Raw genomic sequence first — 22,591 nt, 5'->3', positions numbered from 1 at the left:
ATGAGAATATTTCTGAATGTAAACAAAATGTACTAATTCTTCATGTTTATTCATTTGAACAAGACGGTTGATCAAAGGAGGCAGTTGTGTGATCAAAGATATAATTTGTAGCCCTGGTTTAAGGATCCTGCTGAAAGAGTTACAGAATCAAGCTGAATGAAACGACTGTCATGTACATAGAATGCCAGTTTAGTAGGCAGCAAGGTGGCGCAGTGGTTAGCACTCACGGCACCCAGGACCCTAGTTTGATCCTGGCCCTGGGTCACTGTCTTGTGTGCAATTTGCACATTCTCCCCGTGTGCATGGGACCCACCCCCACAACCCAAAGATGTGCAGGGTAGATAGATTGGCTACACTAAATTGCCCCATAATTGGAAAAAACAATTGGGTATTCTAAATTAAAAAAATAGAATGCCAGTTTAGTGGAATTTAACATTGTCACATGGCTGATGAGGTTGCTGAACAAATTTATTTTCACCTTAAAAAAATATTTAAAATGAGTTTCTTTGTTGTCCGCCACTTGCCCGATTCAACCCGTCCAAGCCACAATACTTAGAATTTTCAAATAAAAGCAAAATACTGTGGATGCTGGAAATCTGAAATAGAAACAGGAAATGTGAGATAAACTCAGCATGCCTGACAGCATCTGTTAAGAGGGAAACACAGTTAACATTTTGAGTCCATGTGACGCTTATGGACTGTAGAAGGGTCATATGGACTCGAAACGTTAGCTCTGTCTCTTTCTCTCTCTCTCTCCACAGCTGCTGCCAGACCTGCTGAGTTTATCCAGCATCCTGCGTTTTTACTCTGAATTCTCATTGGTTTCCAGAAACACATGTAGCTTTTCCTTTATCCTTTATCTTTATTTCGATTATCCCCCTTCTCCCTTCTCTCCTGTAAGTATTGATTTCTTTACTGTGCTCCAGTTCAACAGACGGCATTCACTGTCCGTACCCCGTCCTTGCCCAAGCGACCATTAACCATGAGTGAGCCTTGAGTTTACAATCACAGAAGCAGGAGTCCTGGCCAATTTTTCTCAATAACCGAGGAACGTGCAACTAATTATGTTGCCCTTATGTCCGTTCCAGCTGAGATCAGAACAACTGGAATTTAACTCTGCCTGGTCACTGGTTCAGAAACAGTCTCTTGAGCTACTCAGCAAACAGCAACAATTTTTCTAAGTTGTATTCTGGCTTTACTTCTTTTATTCCAATTTTTTGTCGCAATCTGCCTTTTTGCAGTTCAATTAGCATAAACCTATCAGAGAGGAGGTTTAGCAAGGCTCAAAGTAGAAATTCAACTGGGATGCCATTGCAAAAGGAAGTTAGGCTGGAAATAGTGGAGGATCTGACCATAATTTTCCAATCCGCTTAGATATGGGAGTTGTGCCAGAGGACTAGAAGGTTGCAAATGTTACTCCCCTGTTCAAAAAAGGGAAGAGGGATAAACCAGGTAAGAAACAGAAGGCAGAGAGCAGTGATGAGTGCTTATTTTGTTCAAACTGGAGTGAAGTACAGAATGGTGGCCCCAGTGTCAGTATTAGAATCAATAGCCTTCACTGGATATTCAGGGCATAACTTCCGAGTTCAGAATGTAACAGACAGTGAAGGGGGTAGTAACAGACTTCAGGAGCACCAATGAAATGGGCAGACATGAAATGGATGAAATTTATTGCAAAGAAGTGTGAAATGATTCATTTTGGAAGGAAGAATGAGGTGGGGCTACGTAAACTAAATGGTACAATTTTAACAGTGGTATAGGAAGAAAAGGACCTGGGGCTGTGCGTCTTTGAAGGTGGCAGGGTAAGGTGAGAAGACAGTTAAAGGAGGTATACAAGTTCCTTGATTTTCTAAATAGGGGCATTTTGAATAACCGAAAAGAAGCTGTATTAAACTTTTCCAAACCACTGGCCTGGGGCCTAGTCGGAGTATTGTGCTTAGATCTGGGCATTGATTTTGATTTATCGTCACATGTACCGAAGTATAGTGAAAAGTATTTTTCTGCGGCTGAGGGAACGGACACAGTACGTACATAGTAGACAAAGAGATTAATCAACAGAGAACATTGACAAATGGTACATCGATAAACAGTGATTGGTTACAGGGGCCAAACAAAGCAAATACATGAATGAGCAAGAGCAGCATAGGGCGTCGTGAATAGTGTTCTTACAGGGAACAGATCAGTCTGAGGGGAAGTTGTTGAGGAGTCTTATAGCTATGGGGAAGACGCTGTTCCTATGTCTGGATGTGCGGGTCTTCAGACTTCTGTAACTTCTGCCTGATGGAAGGGTCTGGAAGAAGGCAATGCCTGGGTGGGAGGGGTCTCTGATAATGCTGTCTGCCTTCCTAAGGCAGCGGGAGGTGTATACAGAATCAATGTGGAGGTGGCAAGTTTGTGTGATGCGCTGGGCTGAGTTCACCACACTCTGCAGTTTCTTGCGATTTTGGACTGAGCAGTTGCCATACCAGGCTGTGATGCAGCCGAATAGGATGCTCTCTATCGCACATCTGTAGATGTTTGTGAGAGTCGATGCAGACATGCCAAATGTCTTTAGCTTCCATAGGCAGTAGAGACGTTGGGCTTTCTTGACTGTTGCATCAACGTGAGTGGACCAGGACAGACTATTGGTGATGGTGACCCCCAGGAACTTAAAGCTATCGACCATCTCCACTTCAGAGCCATTGATGCAGATGGGAGTGTGTGTTGTGCTATGCTTCCGGAAGTCGATGATCAGTTCCTTGGTCTTTCCGACATTTAGAGAGAGGTTGTTTTCGGTACACCATGCAACCAAGTGATTTATCTCCCTCCTGTAGTCTGATTTGTCCTTGTTTGAGATATGGCCCACCACAGTCGTATCATCCGCAAATTTATAGATTGAGTTGGAGTTAAATCTTGCCTCACATTAATGTGTGTATAGGGAGTACAGTAGAGGACTGAGCACACATCCCTGCGGGGCCCCGGTGTTGAAGACTAATGTGGAGGAGGTGCTGTTGCCTATCCTGACAGATTGTGGTCTGTTGGTGAGGAAGTCAAGGGAGGGGTTGTGGTATTATAGGTATTACGGTACCTGATAGGCTGGAGCACCATTGGTGGAAACTGTATGCTTTCTATTGGTTATGATGTATGGTAGCTCCGCACTGCTAGGCGGGGTATAAGAGCCCATGCCTCCCCAGCAGCCTTCATTCTGTACGTGAGCTGCTGGGGGAAACATCTAGCTTATTAAAGCCTTCAGTTGGACTACAACCTCGCTTTAGTGGTCATTGATTGTGTATCAATTTAATAAGCGGGCAGACCGGTGGCCTTTTTCTCACGTACCCACCATGCTTCTAAAATCCACCACTCCTCAGTCGAAAAGGAGGCCCAGGCCATAGTAGAAGCTGTGCGACATTGGAGGCATTACCTGGCCGGCAGGAGATTCACTCTCCTCAGTGACCAACGGTCGGTTGCTTTCATGTTTGATAATGCACAGCGGGGCAAGATAAAAACGACAAGATCTTGCGGTGGAGGATCGAACTCTCCACCTACAACAACGAGATCTTGTATCGTCCCGGGAAGCTAAATGAGCCACCTGACGCCCTGTCCCGCGGCACATGTGCCACCGCACAAGTGGACCGCCTGCGAGCCCTCCACGAGGACCTCTGCCACCCGGGGGTCACTCGCTTTTTCCATTTTTTCAAGACCCGCAACCTGCCCTACTCCATCGAGGAGGTCAGGACAGTCACCAGGGACTGCCAAATCTGCGCGGAGTGCAAACCGCACTTCTATCGGCCAGAGAAAGCGCACCTGATAAAGGCTTCCCATCCCTTTGAACGCCTCAGCATGGACTTCAAAGGCCCCCTCCCCTCCATCGACCACAACACGTATTTCCTGAACGTGATTGATGAGTACTCCCAGTTCCCACTCGCCATCCCTTGCCCCATCATGACCGCAACCACCATCATCAAGACCCTCCATAGCATCTTTACATTGTTCGGGTTCCCCGCTTACATACATAGTGATAGGGGGTCCTCTTTTATGAGCAACGAACTGCGTCAATTCCTGCTCAGCAAGGGCATTGCCTCGAGCAGGACGACCAGTTACAACCCCCGGGGTAGAGAGGGAGAACGAAACGATCTGGAAGACCGTCCTACTAGCCCTACGGTCCAGGAACCTCCCAGTCTCCCGCTGGCAGGAAGTCCTCCCGGATGCCCTCCAGTCCATCCGGTCACTGCTTTGTACCACGGCCAACTAAACACCTCACGAACATCTCCTTGTCTTCCCCAGGAAGTCCTTCTCTGGGACCTCGCTCCCGACCTGGCTGGCAGCACCCTGACCCATCCTGCTCCGAAAACACGTGCGGGCGCACAAGTTGGACCCGTTGGTCAAGAGGGTCCATCTGCTCCATGCTAACCCCAGTACGCCTACGTGGCGTAACCCGACGGCCGACAAGATACGGTCTCCCTACGAGACCTGGCGCCCGCAGGAGCCACACTTACACCCCAGCCACCAGTCCCACCCTCCCCTCCACCGGGACACTTTACAGGAGGATCGGTCCTTCCGCCGGCCCCGTCTAGGCCCCCCCACCCACCGACGCTCCCCGCAGGCACTCCCTTCCCAGGTCAACCGTTTTCCCCACCAGCGCCGTCTATGGGTGATGAAGCTGCCACAGAGATCGAAGCCACGCTCCCGGAGTCACAGACGCCCGAGCCTCCACCGGAGTCACCACCGAAGCTCCGACGATCACAGAGGACGACCAGGGCCCCCGATCGACTGATTGTTTCATTTTAAATTGTAAACTGTAAACTGATTGCTCCATTTTAAATTGTAAACTGTAAACTGTAAATGTAAATCATCAAATGTACATAGCTATCAGAATTGTAAATAGTTACAAAACACTGTACGGAGGTATTACGGCACCTCCATAACTAATTCTACCACGTTGCCATGTTTGTATTATCAGGCCACCACCCCCGCCGGACTCCTTTTTAACAGGGGGTGAATGTGGTATTATAGGTATTACGGTACCTGATAGGCTGGAGCCCCATTGGTGGAAACTGTATGCTTTCTATTGGTTAGGATGTATGGTAGCTCCGCCCTGCTAGGCGGGATATAAGAACCCGTGCCGCCCCAGCAGCCTTCATTCTGTACCTGAACTGCTGGGGGAAACATCTAGCTTATTAAAGCCTTCAGTTGGACTACAACCTCGCTTTAGTGGTCATTGATCGTGCATCAGGGGTCAAGTCCAAGATTGCAGAGTTTGGTTATTAGTCTTGTCGGGATAATGGTGTTGAAGGCAGAGCTGTAGTCGATGAACAGCAGTCTTACATCGGTGACCTTGTTGTCGAGGTGTTCAAGTGTTGATTGTAGAGCCAGGGTGATAGCATCTGCTGTGGACCGGTTGCGGTGATAGGCAAACTGCAGTGGATAGAGACCATCTGGGAGGCTGGCAGTGATCCGTCTCATGACTAGCCACTCAAAGCATTTCATGATAACAGACGTCAGGGCCACCCATCGGTAGTCGTTGAGGCAGGCTACCTTGTTCTTCTTTGGGACTGGTATTATGGTGGTCTTCTTGAAGGAGGTGGGGACCTCAGAATGGAGGAGTGAGTTGTTGAAGATATCCGCGAATAGGGCAGCACGGTGGCGCAGTGGGTTAGCCCTGCTGGGTCTCATGACGCCGAGGTCCCAGGTTCGATCCTGGCTCTGGGTCACTGTCCATGTGGAGTTTGCACATTCTCCCTGTCTGCGTGGGTTTCGCCCCCACAACCCAAAGATGTGCAGAGTAGGTGGATTAGCCAAGCTAAATTGCCCCTTAATTGGAAAAAATTTATTGGGTTCTCTAAATTTAAAAAAAAGATATCCGCGAATGGTCTGCGTGCTCACCCAGGGACTCCGTCGGGGCCGGTCGCTTTCCACGGATTCACTTTCAAGAAGGCAGCCCTTATCTCTGAGGCTGTAATAGTGGGTATGGGTGTGTCCAGGGCTGTTGGGGCGGGTGGCACTGATGCAGTGGCTGACTGTTCAAAGCGGGCATAGAACGTGTTCAGATCATCAGGTAGGGATGCTCCAGCCCCAGATACTTCACCTGGCCTTGCTTTAGGAAAGAAGTCAAGACATTGGAGAGGGTGCAGAGAAGATCTACTAGAACAGTACCAGGAATTAGGGAGTTAAGTAGCGTGACAAGACCAAAGGAATTGGGGCTGCTCTCCTTAGAACGGATATTGTACGGAGATTTAATAGAGGAGATAAAAACCATGAAGGATTTTGAGATGCGAAATAAGGAGAAACTGATTCCACTAGCAGAAGGGTTGGTGACCAAATGATAGAGGTTTTAGGGGATTGGCAGAGCAAGAGGGGAGATGAAGGATATTTTTTTCATGCAGCATATCATTATGATCTGGAAAGGACAGTGCAAGCAGATTCAAAGATATTTTTTAAAATTGGATTTGTTTTGAGCCTTTCATCACCGCAGGGTGTCCCAAATCACTTTTCAGCCAATGAAGTACTTTTGAAGTTTGGTCACTGTTGTAATTTAGGAAAAGCTGCAGTCAATTTGCGCACAGCAAGCTTCCACAGCCAACAACATGATAACGACTGGATAATCTATCTGATGTGATGTTGATTGATTGAGAGGTAAATTTTGGCCAGGGTACCAGGGATAACTTCCGTGTTCTTCATAACAGTGCGATCTTTCACATATGCATATGGCTCAAGTGGGCAGACGGGCCCTGGGTTTCATGTCTCATTTGAAAAAAAGTGACATCCTTCAATACTGCACTGGAGTGTCAGCCTAGATTCTCATGCTGAAGTTTCTGGAGTGGGACCTGAATCCACCCACTCAGCTACAGCAAACACTGAGGCCAGGATTTTGCTGTCACGAGGTAAGTTCTGAAGTCAGGACCCAATGCAGGTCTCAGGCCTGGGTGGATAGCCTCTGGGTCCTGGCGACATTCTTCCCGTGGCAGCCAAATAAGAGGTTGCCGTTGAGACCTCTGTCCAATTAAAGGCAGCAGGCTACCTCTCTGAGCTGCTGGCCCAATCGACTGTACTACTGAAATTGAGGTGCCCTTGCAGATAAGTTGAATAATTTATTTCTATATCGGGGTCCGACAGACAGACAACAGAGATTGGAGGGGTTTTGTGAGGACCATGAAGAATCCAGCACAAATTTGTGGAGTCAAGCAAGAAGTAACTTTATTTACAACAATATGTACACAGGAGCCAGTCGTTCACTACTGGTTCCCTCTCTAGCCGGTACACACTGGCCAGCTCTATTTATACAGCTCTCCTGCTAATGATTGCTTCACCCCCTGTCATTGGGGGAACTTACATTCTGCAAGTAACATGGGGTAACCAATTGTCCCCAGCCAATAGGATCCAGGCAGGTTTAACAAGGGGTAACCCCTCTCACGGGGGAGGATGCAGGAGCGACCATTGCCACTGGGGGTTCTCTCTTTGGGACATGGAGTCTCCTGAGAATATCGCCCCCAGGAAGCCATTGAGAGGCTGGCAATAAGCGGCCTCCCACCCAATGGCACGGAAAATGCTGTCAATCGGCCTTGAAATTATATAAGTGGTCTGCCTACCTCCGCTTGGTCAAGTTGCTGCTATTACCACCTGTGGAAACATCTCATGGCAGTGTCAGGCTTCTCTCCCAATGCCTTTTGCTCCCAGTTTTCCATCCCTTCCGTCACCTTGCCAATCTCCATTAGACTGGCAAAATCCTGGCGTGTAGTTGCAATAGTAACTTTCGAATGGGAATTGGAAAAATACTTGAAGAGAGAACATTGTCTGACTATGGGAAAAGATCAGGGGAGTGAGACTAATTGGATACCTCTTTCAAGAAGCTGACACAGGCCGGATGGGCTGAATGTCCTCCGCCTTTGCTGCAAGATTCAATAATTCAGTGAATAGGTTTGAGACATTGACAGAAATTTCGGATCACAATTTGCCTGCTGCCTTTCTCTACAACTTCAAAAGGACTTAATGAGGTGTAAAACACTTTGCAGTATCTTGTACAATATAAATATGAGTGTTTTTTTTTCTTACTTGTCCATAATTCAATCTGAACTTCCTCCCAATTTGTTATCCAATTTCCAGTTAAAATAATACACTGTACCCAGCATATATGTTAACACTGATTCTTTACATGGAGTAGATAGATGTAAGGTATACATTATGGAGCCTGCTACAATAAAGAATAAGTACTTGCTACATCATGAGCAAAGATCTACTTAAAAGAATCGGAGTGAAAGAAGGCTTGCTGTTTTAGATGTCTTTGGGCACAATATTGATCCCAAGAGACTTGAAGATAAAAAATGTGATTCTAATCTCTGATGTATCTGTCCTTCATAGGAATGATGGTGGAGGATTGATTCTATGACATTGGTTGTAAAGTCTGTGGGAAAGCTCTTTTGACACAGGCCCCAGATGTTGCTGAGGAGCACTTTTCAGGCCAACTGGGTGTTTGTGTGCCTCTGACACTTGTGGTGCCTAGGTCAATGCACCATTCCATTTTATTCTTATCTGATACAAATGAGTGGCTTGCTCGGCCATTTTGTGCAGTTAAGGGACAACCACATGGTGGATCTGGAGTCTTCTGTAGGCCAAACTGGGTAAGGACTGAAGATTTCCACATTTAAAGGGTAGCTTCTTGATCATCATTATTGAGACTAGCATTGTATTCCAGATGTATTAATTAATTGAATTTAAATTCCCCAAGATGCTAGGTGGGATTTGAACTCACGTCTCAAATCTCTAGCCTTGGGATTACTAGTCTCGTAACATTACCACTTAATTTTCAGAGACTGTGGCCGAGCTGTATTGCAATTTGAAGCAGTATGCCTCCTAAATAATGCTATAGTGTAAGTGGCGATGTCTTGCAGAGTGCTCTATCTTACATTCAAAATATGAGAAATGAGGAAATCAAAAAATCTAAAATCTAAAAAGATGGCGTAGAATAGATCGAAAATCAGGCCCTGTGATCCTACAATTTCTTGACTACTGATCACCGAGTACTGGTTCTTTGAATTCCCTTCACCCTCTTTTATCTTGCCTGGTGTACCCATTCTTTACATGTACCTCTGAACAGTGAATGGCAATGGGCTATTCCACTGAAGGCAGCTTTGGTCAAGCTCGCACCTGCCCTCATTCACTATCCTCACAGGTGCATTTTCAAACCAAAGCCACTGACTGGCCCCAACTCAGTAGTGGGAGTGCGTTATGACTGCCCATAATGCCAGCGTGGCTGAGACCAGCTACCTTAGCAAAGACCAGGATTTAACCTCGGATTTTCCTCGTCTATTACTCAGTGCTTACTACAAGCAACATCCACTTTCATTGACAATTTGGAATGTACAGCGCAGTGTAATTTAAAGACCATGTGCAACCCGACCATCAATTCACACGGGACGGGGACTTAAAGTGAACAGTGGTTTTAATCAGCTAGAACTGTGCCTGCCTGCGACTGTTCTGCACTGAGAGCCGCCTGCAGGGCAGCAGATCTATATACCTCCCCCAAGGGGGCGGAGCCAGGGGCGGAGCCCACAAGGGCACCAACATGATACAATGCGATGATACTGTAATGTGATACAATGGTCCGTAGGTGGAGCCCACAAGGGCAACAATATAGTACAATGCAATACAGTGGTGAATAGTTGCCATGATACATTCGCCACATTCACCCCCTGTTAAAAAATTGAAGTCCAGAAGGGGTGAAGTGGCTCACAGGTTGAGTCTATCCAGCACCTTGATCATGCGCTGTGGTCGCCTGAGCTGTGGTCTCGCTGCAGGCACGGGTGTTGAACTCGTTGCTGCAGGCACAGGTGTTGAACTCGTCGATGCGGGCATGGGTGTTGACTCCGGGAGCGTGTCTTCTGGAGCTTCATCCCTGTAGGTTGACGATGGGGGAAGGGGGTGTAGGAGGGGGGTATAGGCCATGCGGGGGCACTGTTCGGTGGAGGTTGGGGGGGTAGGGGATGGTTGTAGGAGATCCTGTGGGTGCCAGGTCCCGGATGAAGGCCGTATCTTGTTGGCTGTCGGGGTAGGCATACTGGAGGTTGGCGTGAAGGAGCTAGACCCTCTCGACCAGGGGGTCAGACTTATGGCTCCTCACATGTGTTCTGAGGAGTACGGGCCCCTGTGTCATCAACCAGGCCGGAAGCGAGACCCCAGAGGTGGATTTCCTAGGGAAAACAAATAGGCGGTCATGAGGGGTCTCGTTCGTGGCTGAGCAAAGGAGTGACCTAATGGAATGGAGCGCATCGGGGAGGACCTCCTACCAGTGGGAAACTGGGAGATTCCTAGACCGTAGGGCCAGGAGGACGGCCTTCCATACCGTTGTGTTCTCCCTCTCCACCTGCCCGTTTCCCCGGGGGTTGTAGCTGGTAGTCCTGCTTGAGGCGATGCCCTTACCGAGCAGGTACTGACGCAGTTCGCCGCTCATAAACGAGGAGCCCCAGTCACTGTAGACGTAAGTGGGGAAATCGAACAAGGTGAAGATGTTATGCAGGGCCTTAATGACAGTGGCCGCGGTCATGTCAGGGCAAGGGATTGCAAAGGGGAAGCAGGAGTACTCGTCAACGACGTTGAGAAAATACACGTTGCGGATGGTAGAGGGGAGGGGCCCTTTGAAGTCGATGCTGAGGCGCTCGAAGGGTCGGGATGCCTTCACCAGGTGGGCCTTATCTGGTCGATAGAAGTGCGGCTTGCTCTCCGCGCAGATTTGGCAGTCCCTGGTCATGGCCCTGACCTCCTCGGTGGAGTAGGGCAGATTGCGGGCCTTGATGTAGTGGAGAAGCGGGTGACCCCCGAGGTGGCAGAGGTCGTTGTGGATGGCCCGGAGTCGGTCATCTTGCGCGCTGGAGCATGTGCCGCGGGACAGGGCATCTGGAGGCTCATTGAGCTTCCCAGGACGATACACGATATCGTAATTATAGGTGGAGAGTTCGATCCTCCACCTCACGATTTTATCGTGCTTGATCTTGCCCCGCTGTGTATTGTCGAACATGAAGGCTACCGATTGTTGTCGGTAACGAGGGTAAACCTCCTACCAGAGAGGTAGTGCCTCCAGTGCCGTACAGCTTCCACGATGGCTTGAGCCTCTTTTTCGACTAAGGAGTGGTGAACCTCAGAGGCGTTGAGGGTACGGGAGAAAAAGGCTACGGGCCTGCCCGCCTGGTTAAGGGTAGCGGCGAGGGTGACCTCTGACGCGTCGCTCTCCACCTGGAAGGGGATGGACTCGTCCACCGTGTGCATCGCGGCTTTGGCAATATCTGCCTTGATGCAGCTGAAGGCCTGGCGAGCCTCAGCCGACAGGGGAAGAAAGTGGCTTTGATCAGTGGGCGGGCTTAGTCCGCATAGTTGGTGACCCACTGGGCATAATAGGAAAAGAACCCGAGGCATCTTTTCAGGGCCTTGGGGCAGTGGGGGAGGGGGAGTTGCAGAAGGGGGCGCATGCGGTCAGGGCCGTGCCCTAGGACTCTGTTTTCCACGACATAGCCGAGGGTGGCTAGCCTGGTGGTACGGAAAACGCATTTCTCCTTGTTATAAGTGAGATTGAGAATTGGGCGGTTTGGAGAAACTTCTGACGGTTGGCGTCGTGGTCCTGCTGGATGTGGCCGCAGATGGTGACGTTGTCCAAGTACAGAAATGTGGACTGCAGCCCGTACTGGTCCACCATTTGGTCCATCGTTCTTTGGAAGACCGAGACTCCGTTGGTGACGCCGAAGGGGACCCGGAGGAAGTGGAAGAGGCGGCCATCTGCCTCAAAGGGCGGATTGGGAGCTGATGGTATGCGGACTTTAGATCTACCGTGGAGAACACCCGGCAGTGTGCAATCTGATTCACCATGTCCGCTATCCAGGGAAGGGGGTATGCATCGAGGTGCGTGTACCGGTTTATGGTTTGGCTGTAGTCTACAACCATCTGGTTCTTCTCCCCAGTCCGGACGACCACCACCTGGGCTCTCCAGAGGCTATTACTGGCATCGACGATCCCTTCCCTCAAAGCCGCTGGACCTCGGACTTGATAAAAGTCCTGTTCTAGATACTGTACCGCCTGCTCCTGGTGGCAACGGGTCTACAGTCTGCAGTGAGGTTCGCGAAGAGCAGGGGAGGGTCGACCTTTAGGGTCGTGAGGCTACATACGGTGAGAGGGGGCAGGGGCCCTCTGAACTTCAGGGTCAGGCTCCTGAGGTTGCACTGGAAGTCCAGTCCCAACAGGAGAGGAGCGCAGAGATCGGGGAGTACATATAGTTTAAAATTTGTGTACTCGGCGCCCTGTATCTCGAGGTTCACAACACAGTACCCCTGGATCTGCACTGAATGCGATCCGGAAGCGAGGGAGATTCTTTGAGATGCGGGGGAAATTGGGAGAGAACAGCGCCTTACCGTGTACGAAGCTCTCTGTGCTCCCGGAGTCAAACAAGCAGGGCGCTTCGTGCCCATTGACCCGGACGGTCATCATCGAGTTCCTGAGGTGCTTCGGGTGTGACTGGCCGAGGGTGACCGCGCCGAGTTGCGGGTGGCCGGCGTGGTCGGAGGTGATGGGGTGGTCCCAAGATGGCTGCCCCCGTCGGTCGCACATGTCGGGCGGCAATGAAGATAGGGCCAAGATGGCTGCCCCCATGAGCCACACATGGCAGGCCATGTGGGAGACAGCGACCAAGATGGCGGCCCCCGTGAGTCGCACGTGTTGAGTAGAGTCGGAGATGGCTGCCCCCACGGACAACACGAGGCAGATGACGCGTCTGGAGGGGGCGGAGCCAGCAGGCACGCAGCCACGCTGCGGGGTCTGCGGGCCTGTGAGTCCGAAAGTCGGGCCTGCGATTTGGAGGTTTTGGGCCTGGCCAGGCAGACGTTGGCAACATGTCCTTTCTTGCCGCAGTCACTACAGGTCGCGTTCCGAGCCGGGCAACGCTGGCTGGGGTGTTGGTGCTGGCCGCAGAAATAGCAGGGCAGCCCCCCGGGTTGGGAAGGCAGCCGCGCGGCACAGTTCTGGGGCACCCTCTGGTCGGGTGTCCACGAGAGGGTTGCCTGGTCGGAGGGGAAAGCATTGAGGCTCTGAAACGCTACTTCTGGGAAGGTGGCTAGTTTTACCGTCTCTTCTAGGTCGAGGGTCCCTTCTCAAGCAGGCGCTGTTTGACGTAGTTGGACCGGACTCCAGCCACATAGGCATCCCGGATGGCGAGTTCCATGTATTATGAGGCCGTAACGGCCTTGTAGTAGCAGCTTCGCGCGAGTACTTTCAGGTCGCGTAGGTACTCCTCCAGCGATTCCCCGGGGCGTTGGCAGCGAGTGGTGAGGAGATGCCGCGCGAACACTTCATTCACCGGCCTCACGTATTGCCTTTTTAGGATCACGATCGCGTCTGCGAACGTGGTCGCTTCCTCGATTTGCACGGAGATTCTGTGGCTCACCCGGGCGTGGAGGAGGTTCAGTTTCTGTTCGTCGGTGACGGAGGGCGAGGAGGAGGCGGCGAGGTAGACCTCAAAACAGTGGAGCCAGTGCGAAAAAATCCCTTTGGCTTCAGCGGCCTGTGGGTCGAGTTCCAGTGGAGGCCCGATCAGGCCGACTTCAAGACCCGACCCCAGGAGCGCCCAGGGAGAGAACAGACCATGGGACTTAGCCCAACCTGCCTCAGGAAGTCCCTGCCCCCGACCCAGGACCCCCGAAATGGCGGAGATCCCGCGCGAGAACCCGAACGTGCTGCAAGGTATTCCTGTGCCCGCACAACGCCGGGACCCATCCAGATCGCAAACAAGCCCCCCTAGCAACGCATCTACCTCAACCAGTGCCCGGGACCCTGCCAGATGCAAACCCCGAAACGTAATCAGTGCCCTGGTCCCCGCCAGCGCCCTGGACCCTGCCAGATGCAACCACCTACCTTCCACAAGGTCAGACTTCTCCCATCGAATCCCGGGATCATCCAGCCGCAGCTGCCGACCGAGGAAGCGAGGAAAACGTGGTGGTCTGCAGGATAGACTGAAACAACACGGTTTCAAGACCCCTCTCCCCAGCATACTCCTGGCAAATGTCCAAGCGATCGAAAACAAGCTGGATGAACTTAACGCCAGACCTATCTCTTAGAGGGAAGTAAGAGACTGCTGTGTGCTCTGTTTCACAGAGACATGGCTCACCCCCGCCTCACCGGACTGTGCCATACAACCTGAAGACTTCTCAATTCACCGGGTGGACCGCACGGCGTCATCAGGCAAAGCAAAGGGTGGAGGGGTTTGCCTCCTCATCAACTCCTCCTGGTGCTTGCATGTGGCGACCCTGGCGACCTACTGCTCCCCAGACCTGGAATACTTGACCGTGAAGTGCTGCCCATATTATCTTCCACGTGAGTTCACTTCAGCCATTATCACAGCAGTCTACATCCCACCCCAGGCAGAAGTGAGGAAGGCGCAGGACGAACCGTACACAGTTATAAACAACTACGAAACAGAACACCTGGAGGCCTTGTTCATCGTGGCCGGAGACTTCAAAAAGGCTAACCTCAAGAGTGTACTGCCAAAATTCCACCAGCACATCTCCTGTCCCACCAGGGGCGACAACACTCTTGACCACTGCTACTCAAAAATCAAGGGCGCCTACCGTTCCATCCCCCAACCGCACTTTGGGAAATCAGACCATAAGACGGTGCTCCTTCTCCCGGCATACAAGCAGAAACTCAAGCGGGAGAATCCAGCAAAGAACGTCGTGCAGTGCTGGTCCGAGGAAACAGAAGAGCTCTTACGTGACTGCTTCGAGACAGTGGACTGGTCCATATTTAAGAACTCAGCGACCAACTTAAATGAGTATGCCACCACCGTCTCAGACTTCATCAGCAAATGTGTGCACGACTGCGTGCCTGTTATGGGCCAGGGTTTAGAGAACCCCAAAGTGTATCATGGAGTTCACCTGACCCACAACGTTTAATAGATTGTGGTATGGGGAGCACACGGCCCACTCTACAGGTGTTGTACAGCAGAAATGGAAAAGTATTTTTCAAAGCAAAACAATGTTTATTCTATGAACTCAAGTTAACCTTTTTAAAACATACAGTGAACATCTTAGCGACCATTAATTCAAATACAACTCCCAAAGACTACAACTCTAAGTAAACCTTTAAACTTTCCTTTTTAACATCCATACGACTTAAAAACAAAACCTTTATCAGAAGCACATCAGGTTAAAGTCACTACTGAAAACATTTATAATTCTGAATTCACCAAATGATCAAGAGATAGTCTTTTGATGGCAGAGAGAACAGCAGTCCACCTGCTTGATCTGGCTTCAGCTCCAACACTGAAAACAAAACTAAAACACACCCTGCAGCAAACAGCCTAAAACGAAAGTAAAAAGCTGACATACAGCCCAGCTCCACCCACTCTCTGACATCACTGCAGCAATAAACACCCATTTCTCTCACTACAGATATTTATATACACACCCATTTATAAACACCCATTTCTTAAAGGTACTCTCACATGACAGTGCCAAAGAAAGCAGTACGTACGTTCCCCAACTGGAAACCATGGCTCAATCGCGAGATTGACTCCCTACTGAAGGACAGATCTGAGGCGTTTAAGTCAGACGACACTTACCTCTACAGGAAATCCAGGTACGATCTCCGCAAAGCAATCCAAGATGCCAAGAGAGAATATCAAACCAAGCTAGAATCACAGACGGACTCTCGGCGGTTGTGGCAAGGACTAAACGACATAACGGGCTACAAAGCGAAGCCGAGCAGTATCTCCGGCAGCAGCGCTCCCTCCCCAATGAACTCAATGCATTCTATGTTCGGTTTGAGCAGGTAACCAACAATCCGCTGTTGAGTGCCCCAGCAGCCATAACTCACCCATTCCCACCATCGCAGCTTCCAAAGTCAGATCGGCCTTCCTGAAAGTGAACCCTCGGAAGGCGATGGGCCCGGACGGGATCCCTGGTCGTGCACTCAAAGCCTGCGCTGACCAGCTGGCAGAGGTGTTCGCGGACATCTTTAACCTGTACCTACTCCACTCCGGGGTCCCCACCTGCTTCAAGAAGACCACCATCATACTGGTGCCAAAGAAGAACCAGACACTGTGCCTCAATGACTGCCGTCTGGTGGCCCTGACTTGAGTCGTAATGAAGTGCTTCGAGAGGTTGATCATGAAGCGCATTACCTCCATACTCCCAGAACGCCTTGATCCACTGCAATTCGCAAACCGTCGCAACCGGTCCACAGCAGACGCCATTTCCCTGTCCCTACACTCATCCCTAGAGCATCTCAACAACAAGGAATCCTACATCAGACTCCTATTTATTGACTACAGCTCCACCTAAAACACCATAATCCCAGCCAAGCTCATATCAAAGCTCCAAAACCTAGGACTTGGCTCCTTACTCTGCAACTGGATCCTCGATTTTCTGACCAACAGACCACAATCAGTAAGAATGAACAACAACACGTCCTCCACAATAGTCCTCAACACCGGGGCCCCGCAAGGCTGCGTACCTAGCCCCCTACTCTACTCCCTGTACACACACGACTGCGTGGCAAAACTTGGTTCCAATTCCATCTACAAGTTTGCTGACGATACAACCATAGTGGGCCGGATATCGAATAATGACAAGTCAGAATACAGGAGGGAGATAGAGAACCTAGTGGAGTGGTGTAGCGACAACAATCTCTCCCTCAATGCCAGCAAAACTAAAGAGCTGGTCATTGACTTCAGGAAGCAAAGTACTGTACACACCCCTGTCAGCATCAACGGGGCTGAGGTGGAGATGGTTAGCAGTTTCAAATTCCTAGGGGTGCACATCTCCAAAAATCTGTCCTGGTCCACCCACGTCGACGCTACCACCAAGAAAGCACAACAGTGCCTATACTTCCTCAGGAAACTAAGGAAATTCGGCATGTCCACATTAACCCTTACCAACTTTTACAGATGCACCATAAAAAGCATCCTATCTGGCTGATTTACAGCCTGGTCCTGCTCGGCCCAGGACCGCAAGAAACTTCAGAAAGTTGTGAACACAGCCCAGTCTATCACACGAACCTGCCTCCCATCCATTGACTCCATCTACACCTCCCACTGCCTGGGGAAAGCGGGCAGCATAATCAAAGACCCCTCCCACCCAGCTTACTCACTCTTCCAACTTCTTCCATCGGGCAGGAGATACAGATGTCTGAAAACATGCAAGAACAGACTCAAAAACAGCTTCTTCCCAAGCTATTACCAGACTCCTAAATGACCCTCTTATGGACTGACCTCATTAACACTACACCCTGTATGCTTCATCCGATGCCGGTGCTTATGTAGTTACATTGTACACCTTGTGTTGTCCTATTATGTATTTTCTTTTCTTCCCTTTTCTTCCCATGTACTTAATGATCTGTTGAGCTGCTCGCAGAAAAATACTTTTCACTGTACCTCGGTACACGTGCCAATAAACAAATCCAATCCAATCCAATCCAATGCAGTGCAATAAAAAACTGTGCGTAACAAAGAGGAATTGAAGGGAAAATTGTTGTGGAGGAAAGGATGCAAAAATTGTTATTAATATTCCTGATATACAGATGGAAATTTGCCCAAGTTTCCCACTCCGGATGATTGTCATGAGTCCTACTGAAAGCAGATTGATGTAAATGACCAGCGAGGGGAAGGTTGGGATCAGCTGGGTGGTCATGTGATCACATGACCATTCAACATTCATTCCTAACCCATGTTGAATGGTCAACCATTTAAAAAAAATTTAGAGTATCCAATTATTTTTTTCCAATTAAGGGGCAATTTAGCGTGGCCTGCACATCTTTGGGTTGTGGGGGTGAGACCCACGCAGACACGGGGAGAATGTGCAAACTCCACACGGACAGCGACCCGGGTCCTCGGCACTATGAGGCAGCAGTGCTAACCACTAGGCCACCATGCCACCAGAATAGTCAATCATATAAGGTATTGCATGACTATGGGTGCAAATGGAACTGTTGCCTATGGAACATGAGTTGCAAGCTTAAGAATGGACAAACAAAAGGAGATATTTATAGGTTTCACAAACTACCCGTCTGCTGCATAGTTTTGAACTAAGGGATTGTATCAGGCATTTGGATACACAGTCCAATGAATAGCTGTCTGAATGATAACCTCTGTTAACTTTCCTTCCTAGATTTGAAGATGATCTGGCTTGTTCTCCTTTTCTGCTTTACGTCCCATGCTGCCAATCAACCTCTGAAAAGCAAAAAGTTGCCCATTACGATTGATCCTTCCCAGCTTATCTGCAGTGCCCCTGGCCCTCCAGGGGCTCCAGGGCCTCCAGGTTACCCTGGCCAAGCAGGAACAATGGGAAGAATGGGGTTTCCTGGAAAAGACGGGGCAGATGGCAAAGATGGCCCCAAAGGACAAAAAGGGGTGGAAGGTAAAATAATTGCATTGCTCTTTCTAGCAGCTGCTGACAGGATGTCTTGAATTTACAGTCATGATTGTCAAGAGCAGTGTGGCCCTGTGAGCACTTCCACATTAAACACAAAGATGTAGGTGCTGACTTTATTCAACAGTGTAATACGGATGACAGAGAGTCAGAAGTGCATTTTATATTTCTCTTCACTGGTTGCTGACTCCCTATCATCTTTTGTTAGTCACACTGATACAAGATTTACACCAGAGGAACAGAGCATTATTAAAAAAGCATTGCAAATGATATTTACAGTGAATTTGGTTTTTATTTCTGCACAATGGGATGCTATACGTGATGTCCCTCCTTATCTGTTAAATTAATACTTGGATGGGTGCATGGATTGGTTAAGAAATCCAGAACACAATCAGACTGTAAGAAAAATGTAAATGGCTAACGGCTTTTAATCTGTGTTTATCCATGGAATGTTGAGGAGGGAAGAATTTAAATAACCTAGAACCTGTCCAAGTATGCATGACCTTTGCTATATTTACTTACAAACTTTGTGATTTATGTACACTGTGTGAATTCAGGGTTAATCCATATTAGGATTCCCGCTCCCACTTATGAAAAAATGTTTTTTTTTATTCTTAACCTTGAAGTTAAAATTTTAGAAGCATTAAAGTTTTTTAAAAAAAATTTAAGTGCCCATTTCTTTTGGTTCCAATTAAAGGGTAATTTAGCGTGGCCAATCCACCTACCCTGCACATCTTTTGGGTTGTGGAGGTGAGACGCACACAGACACGGGAGAATCTGCAAACTGCACATGGCCAGTGACCCAAGGCTGGGATCGAACCCGTGTCCTCGGTGCTGTGAGGCAGCAGTGCTAACCACCCAAAGCAATAAGCTAAATAGAGTTCAGCTTCATGTTTAGTGCATTACAAACATTATTATTTATTTTCTAAAATGGCTTCATTTACATTATTTCAATGGTTGATTTCACAAGGCCATATATTCAACACTGTTTTGAAAAACCATTCCTCGACTTAAACCAAGACAAGAAGATGTTTTGATTTGGCAAAATGTTGGAATGCTCAAATTACCCTAATAAAGATCCATCACATCCTTAAACTTGCTCTTAAATTTTCTTGTCTCATTCTCGTCTGGGATACAGTTACTCGATTTTGAACTTTGATTTATGTACTTTTGTTCCATGGGCAAGATTTTTTTTAAACTGAGCAACTATAGAAATTTGATATGAGGTTACTTCATCCTTATGTAACAATTGACATCTTTCTGCACTGTAGTTGGGAAGTTGAAAATTACAAAATAAAAATGTAATTAAAAAATCCTTGAAATTTTGAATTCTGAAACATGAAACTATTTCACAATGAATATTCCTTTGAAATAACAGCAGATAATGATTTCCTTTCATGGAATATGTTATTATTTTCATTCCAAGACAGTAAATCAAAAATCAAGGAAATTAAACCTGAACTTAACATCACAGATCTCCTTTCTTAATGGCTTTAACTTATTCTCAGCATTCCACCTCAGCTTTAACTTATCCCACCTTTCTCTATGAAATGTGTGTGATATATTTTATAGAAATTGACCTGCCATATTAATAACCAATTAAAGATCAATTAGTCTTATTATCAAGCATATTGATTAAGCCTAATACGCTACCCACGCCATAACACATTTGACATGGGCAGTATGGCCGGAGCGGGAAAACCAATTTTTAACATGAAATGGTGAAAGGCTGGGATGGAAGGGGGTGTTACTCTTTGGGGGGCTGCCCTTTGCCAATCATGGGGTGGTCCCACTTAAAGTGAATACCCCCTCCCTCCTGCTTTCTTCCTTCCTTAAGCCCAGCTCATTTTTCCCCACTTCTCTCCCTAACCTCCCCTATCCTTCCTAGCCCAGAACACCAGAATCATCTGCTCCGGGGATCTTGGGCCTTGGGTTCCACAACTCACCTGTTGTCCAAGCAGCTGCCACTGATGCCTCCCTGGTATTGCCAGAAGGGATGGAGTTGCCAGTCAATCAAATTGGCCGGGAACTCCAGAGGGTGGGACCTCTGCCCCAAAGAGGGGACAGAAGTCCCACTCAGCCATGATTCATGAGCCTCTCTTTGTGGCTGTGGGGCTACTTGATCTGTTGTCGGTCGGCATCATGCTGACGTTGAATTCCGGGTGGGCATGTGGTTCCAACCCGCCCTCCACCTTATTATTCAGCCCATGGGAACATCACCCCCAGGACATTCCCCTCCAAACCATTTGCCATCCTGACTTGGAACTATATCACCATTCCTTCGCTGTCACTGGATCATAATCTCGGGACCCCCCCCAAAACAGGACAGCAGCAGTTCAAAAGAAGGCAACTCACCACCACCTTCTCATAGGCAATTGGTGGTGGCCAATAAATGCTGGCCTAGCCAATTTTACTCATCCCATGAATGAGTAAAAGAAAAATGTTCAGCTTAACTGCCCTCTACAGCATGCTAACATTCTCTGTTGATGAGAAATGGTCATTCGTGCCAGCTAACCTATTCAGACACCATGGCACTGTAAGTCAGCAAGAGCCAAGAACCTTTAGGATACGAAGGGAGGGGAGCAATGAACATAGAAATTGATAATCAGTTCTGGTGAAAGGTCATCGACCTGAAACATTGGGTTAGCTTTCAATGCAGGATCAGAGCCCGATACCTGGATGAACCCTGGGTCCTGACACCATGCGCAAACTGCACCACTCTCACAGCACTATTTTTAAATTCAAGTTGCCCAATTGGCCAGGAAGCAAGCTCTAATTCCATGTTGGGGCCTGCTGCTGCCTTGCTAAAGAGAGCAGTTAATTCCATAACAGGTCCAGGAGCTAACACGGCAAATAAAGTGGTCACGCCGGCCAGATTACGTTATAGCGCTGGAACCGGCATGAGGAGGTCCAGGAAAGGTCAGCCTCAAATAAAAAGAGCGAAAGTTGCTAATGACCCCGCAGCGAACCGGAAGCTGTGCACGACTGTGCGCCAAACCATTTGGGTTCTCCGCATTAAAGATTCAATACAAAGTTAGATCGGAAACCAAGTTGTGAGAAGGATACAAAGAGTCTGCAAAAGAATACAGATAGATTCAGTGAATGGGCAAACGTTTGGCAAATCATGTAAAATGTGGGAAAATGTGAGGTTGTCCACTCTGGCAGAAAGAACAGAAATCAGAATATTCTTTAAATGGGGAGAGACTACAGAATGCTGCAGGTCAGAGCACACTGGGCTAAATCGCTGGCTTTTAAAGCAGACCAAGGCAGGCCAGCAGCACGGTTCAATTCCCGTACCAGCCTCCCCGAACAGGCGCCGGAATGTGGCGACTAGGGGCTTTTCACAGTAACTTCATTGAAGCCTACTTGTGATAATAAGCGATTTTCATTTTATTTCATTTCATTTCATCTGTGCATAAACCACAGAAAATCAGCACGGAGGTACAGGCAGTAATTAGAAAGGCAAATACAATGTTAGCTTTATTGCAAGGCGGTAGAGTATAAAAATAGGGAAGTCTTGCTACAACAGGGCATTGGTGAGACTCCACCTCAGGTATTGTGTGCATTTAAGGTCACCTTTCTTAAGGAAGGACATACTTGCACTGCAGGCAGGACAGAGAAGCTTCACTAAACTGACTCCTGCAATGAAGGGGCTGTCTTATGAAGAAGGTTTGAGCAGATTGGACCTAATCTCATTGGAGTTCAGAAGAATGACAGATGATCTTATTAAAACACGTAGGATTCTGAGGGGTCTTGAGAGAGTAAATTCAGAGAGCATGTTCCCCTCATGGGGGAATCTAGGGTTAGGGAGTGCAGTTTAAAAATAAGGGGTCACCCATTTAAGATGGCGATGAGGAAGAATTTCCTCTCTCAGAGGGTCGTCAGTATTTGGCATTCCCTTCTCCAGCGAACAGTGGGGGCTGGGCCATTGAATATATCTAAAGCTGAGTTAGACACATATTTGATCCACGAGGGAGTCCAGGTTGGTGGGGGGAAGGCAACAAAGTGGAGTTAAGGCCACAATCAGATCAACTATGATCTTACTGACTAGCAGCTGCAAGCTCATTGAGCAGAATAAAGTGCTGTCACTTGGTGCCGAATGGTTCCCTATTCCTTCCCCCCCAACCCTCGCCCCTCCCACCAGTCCTTTTGAAAATTCAAATCTGTCCCTGAGATATGAGGATCTAGGAATGGTGGCTTTTAAATCCCGCCCGTGC

At 48.6% G+C, this 22,591-nt stretch overlaps 1 protein-coding gene across 1 annotated transcript in view; it reads left to right on the top strand.

Moving 5' to 3' along the window:
• c1qtnf2 (C1q and TNF related 2) overlaps positions 1–22,591 on the top strand; it is a 34,664-nt gene that overhangs the window by 5,818 nt on the left and 6,255 nt on the right. The window contains exon 2 of the mRNA XM_072512075.1: positions 18,114–18,362. Coding sequence (XP_072368176.1) covers positions 18,122–18,362 — 241 coding nt within the window. The 5' untranslated portion in view covers positions 18,114–18,121. The remainder of the gene's footprint in view (positions 1–18,113; positions 18,363–22,591) is intronic.

This window comes from Scyliorhinus torazame, chromosome 7 (genome assembly GCF_047496885.1).
Source record: "Scyliorhinus torazame isolate Kashiwa2021f chromosome 7, sScyTor2.1, whole genome shotgun sequence".
Lineage (NCBI taxonomy): Eukaryota > Metazoa > Chordata > Chondrichthyes > Carcharhiniformes > Scyliorhinidae > Scyliorhinus > Scyliorhinus torazame.
The sequence above is the reverse complement of the archived record's forward strand: the minus strand, read 5'-3'. Positions and strand labels throughout refer to the sequence as shown.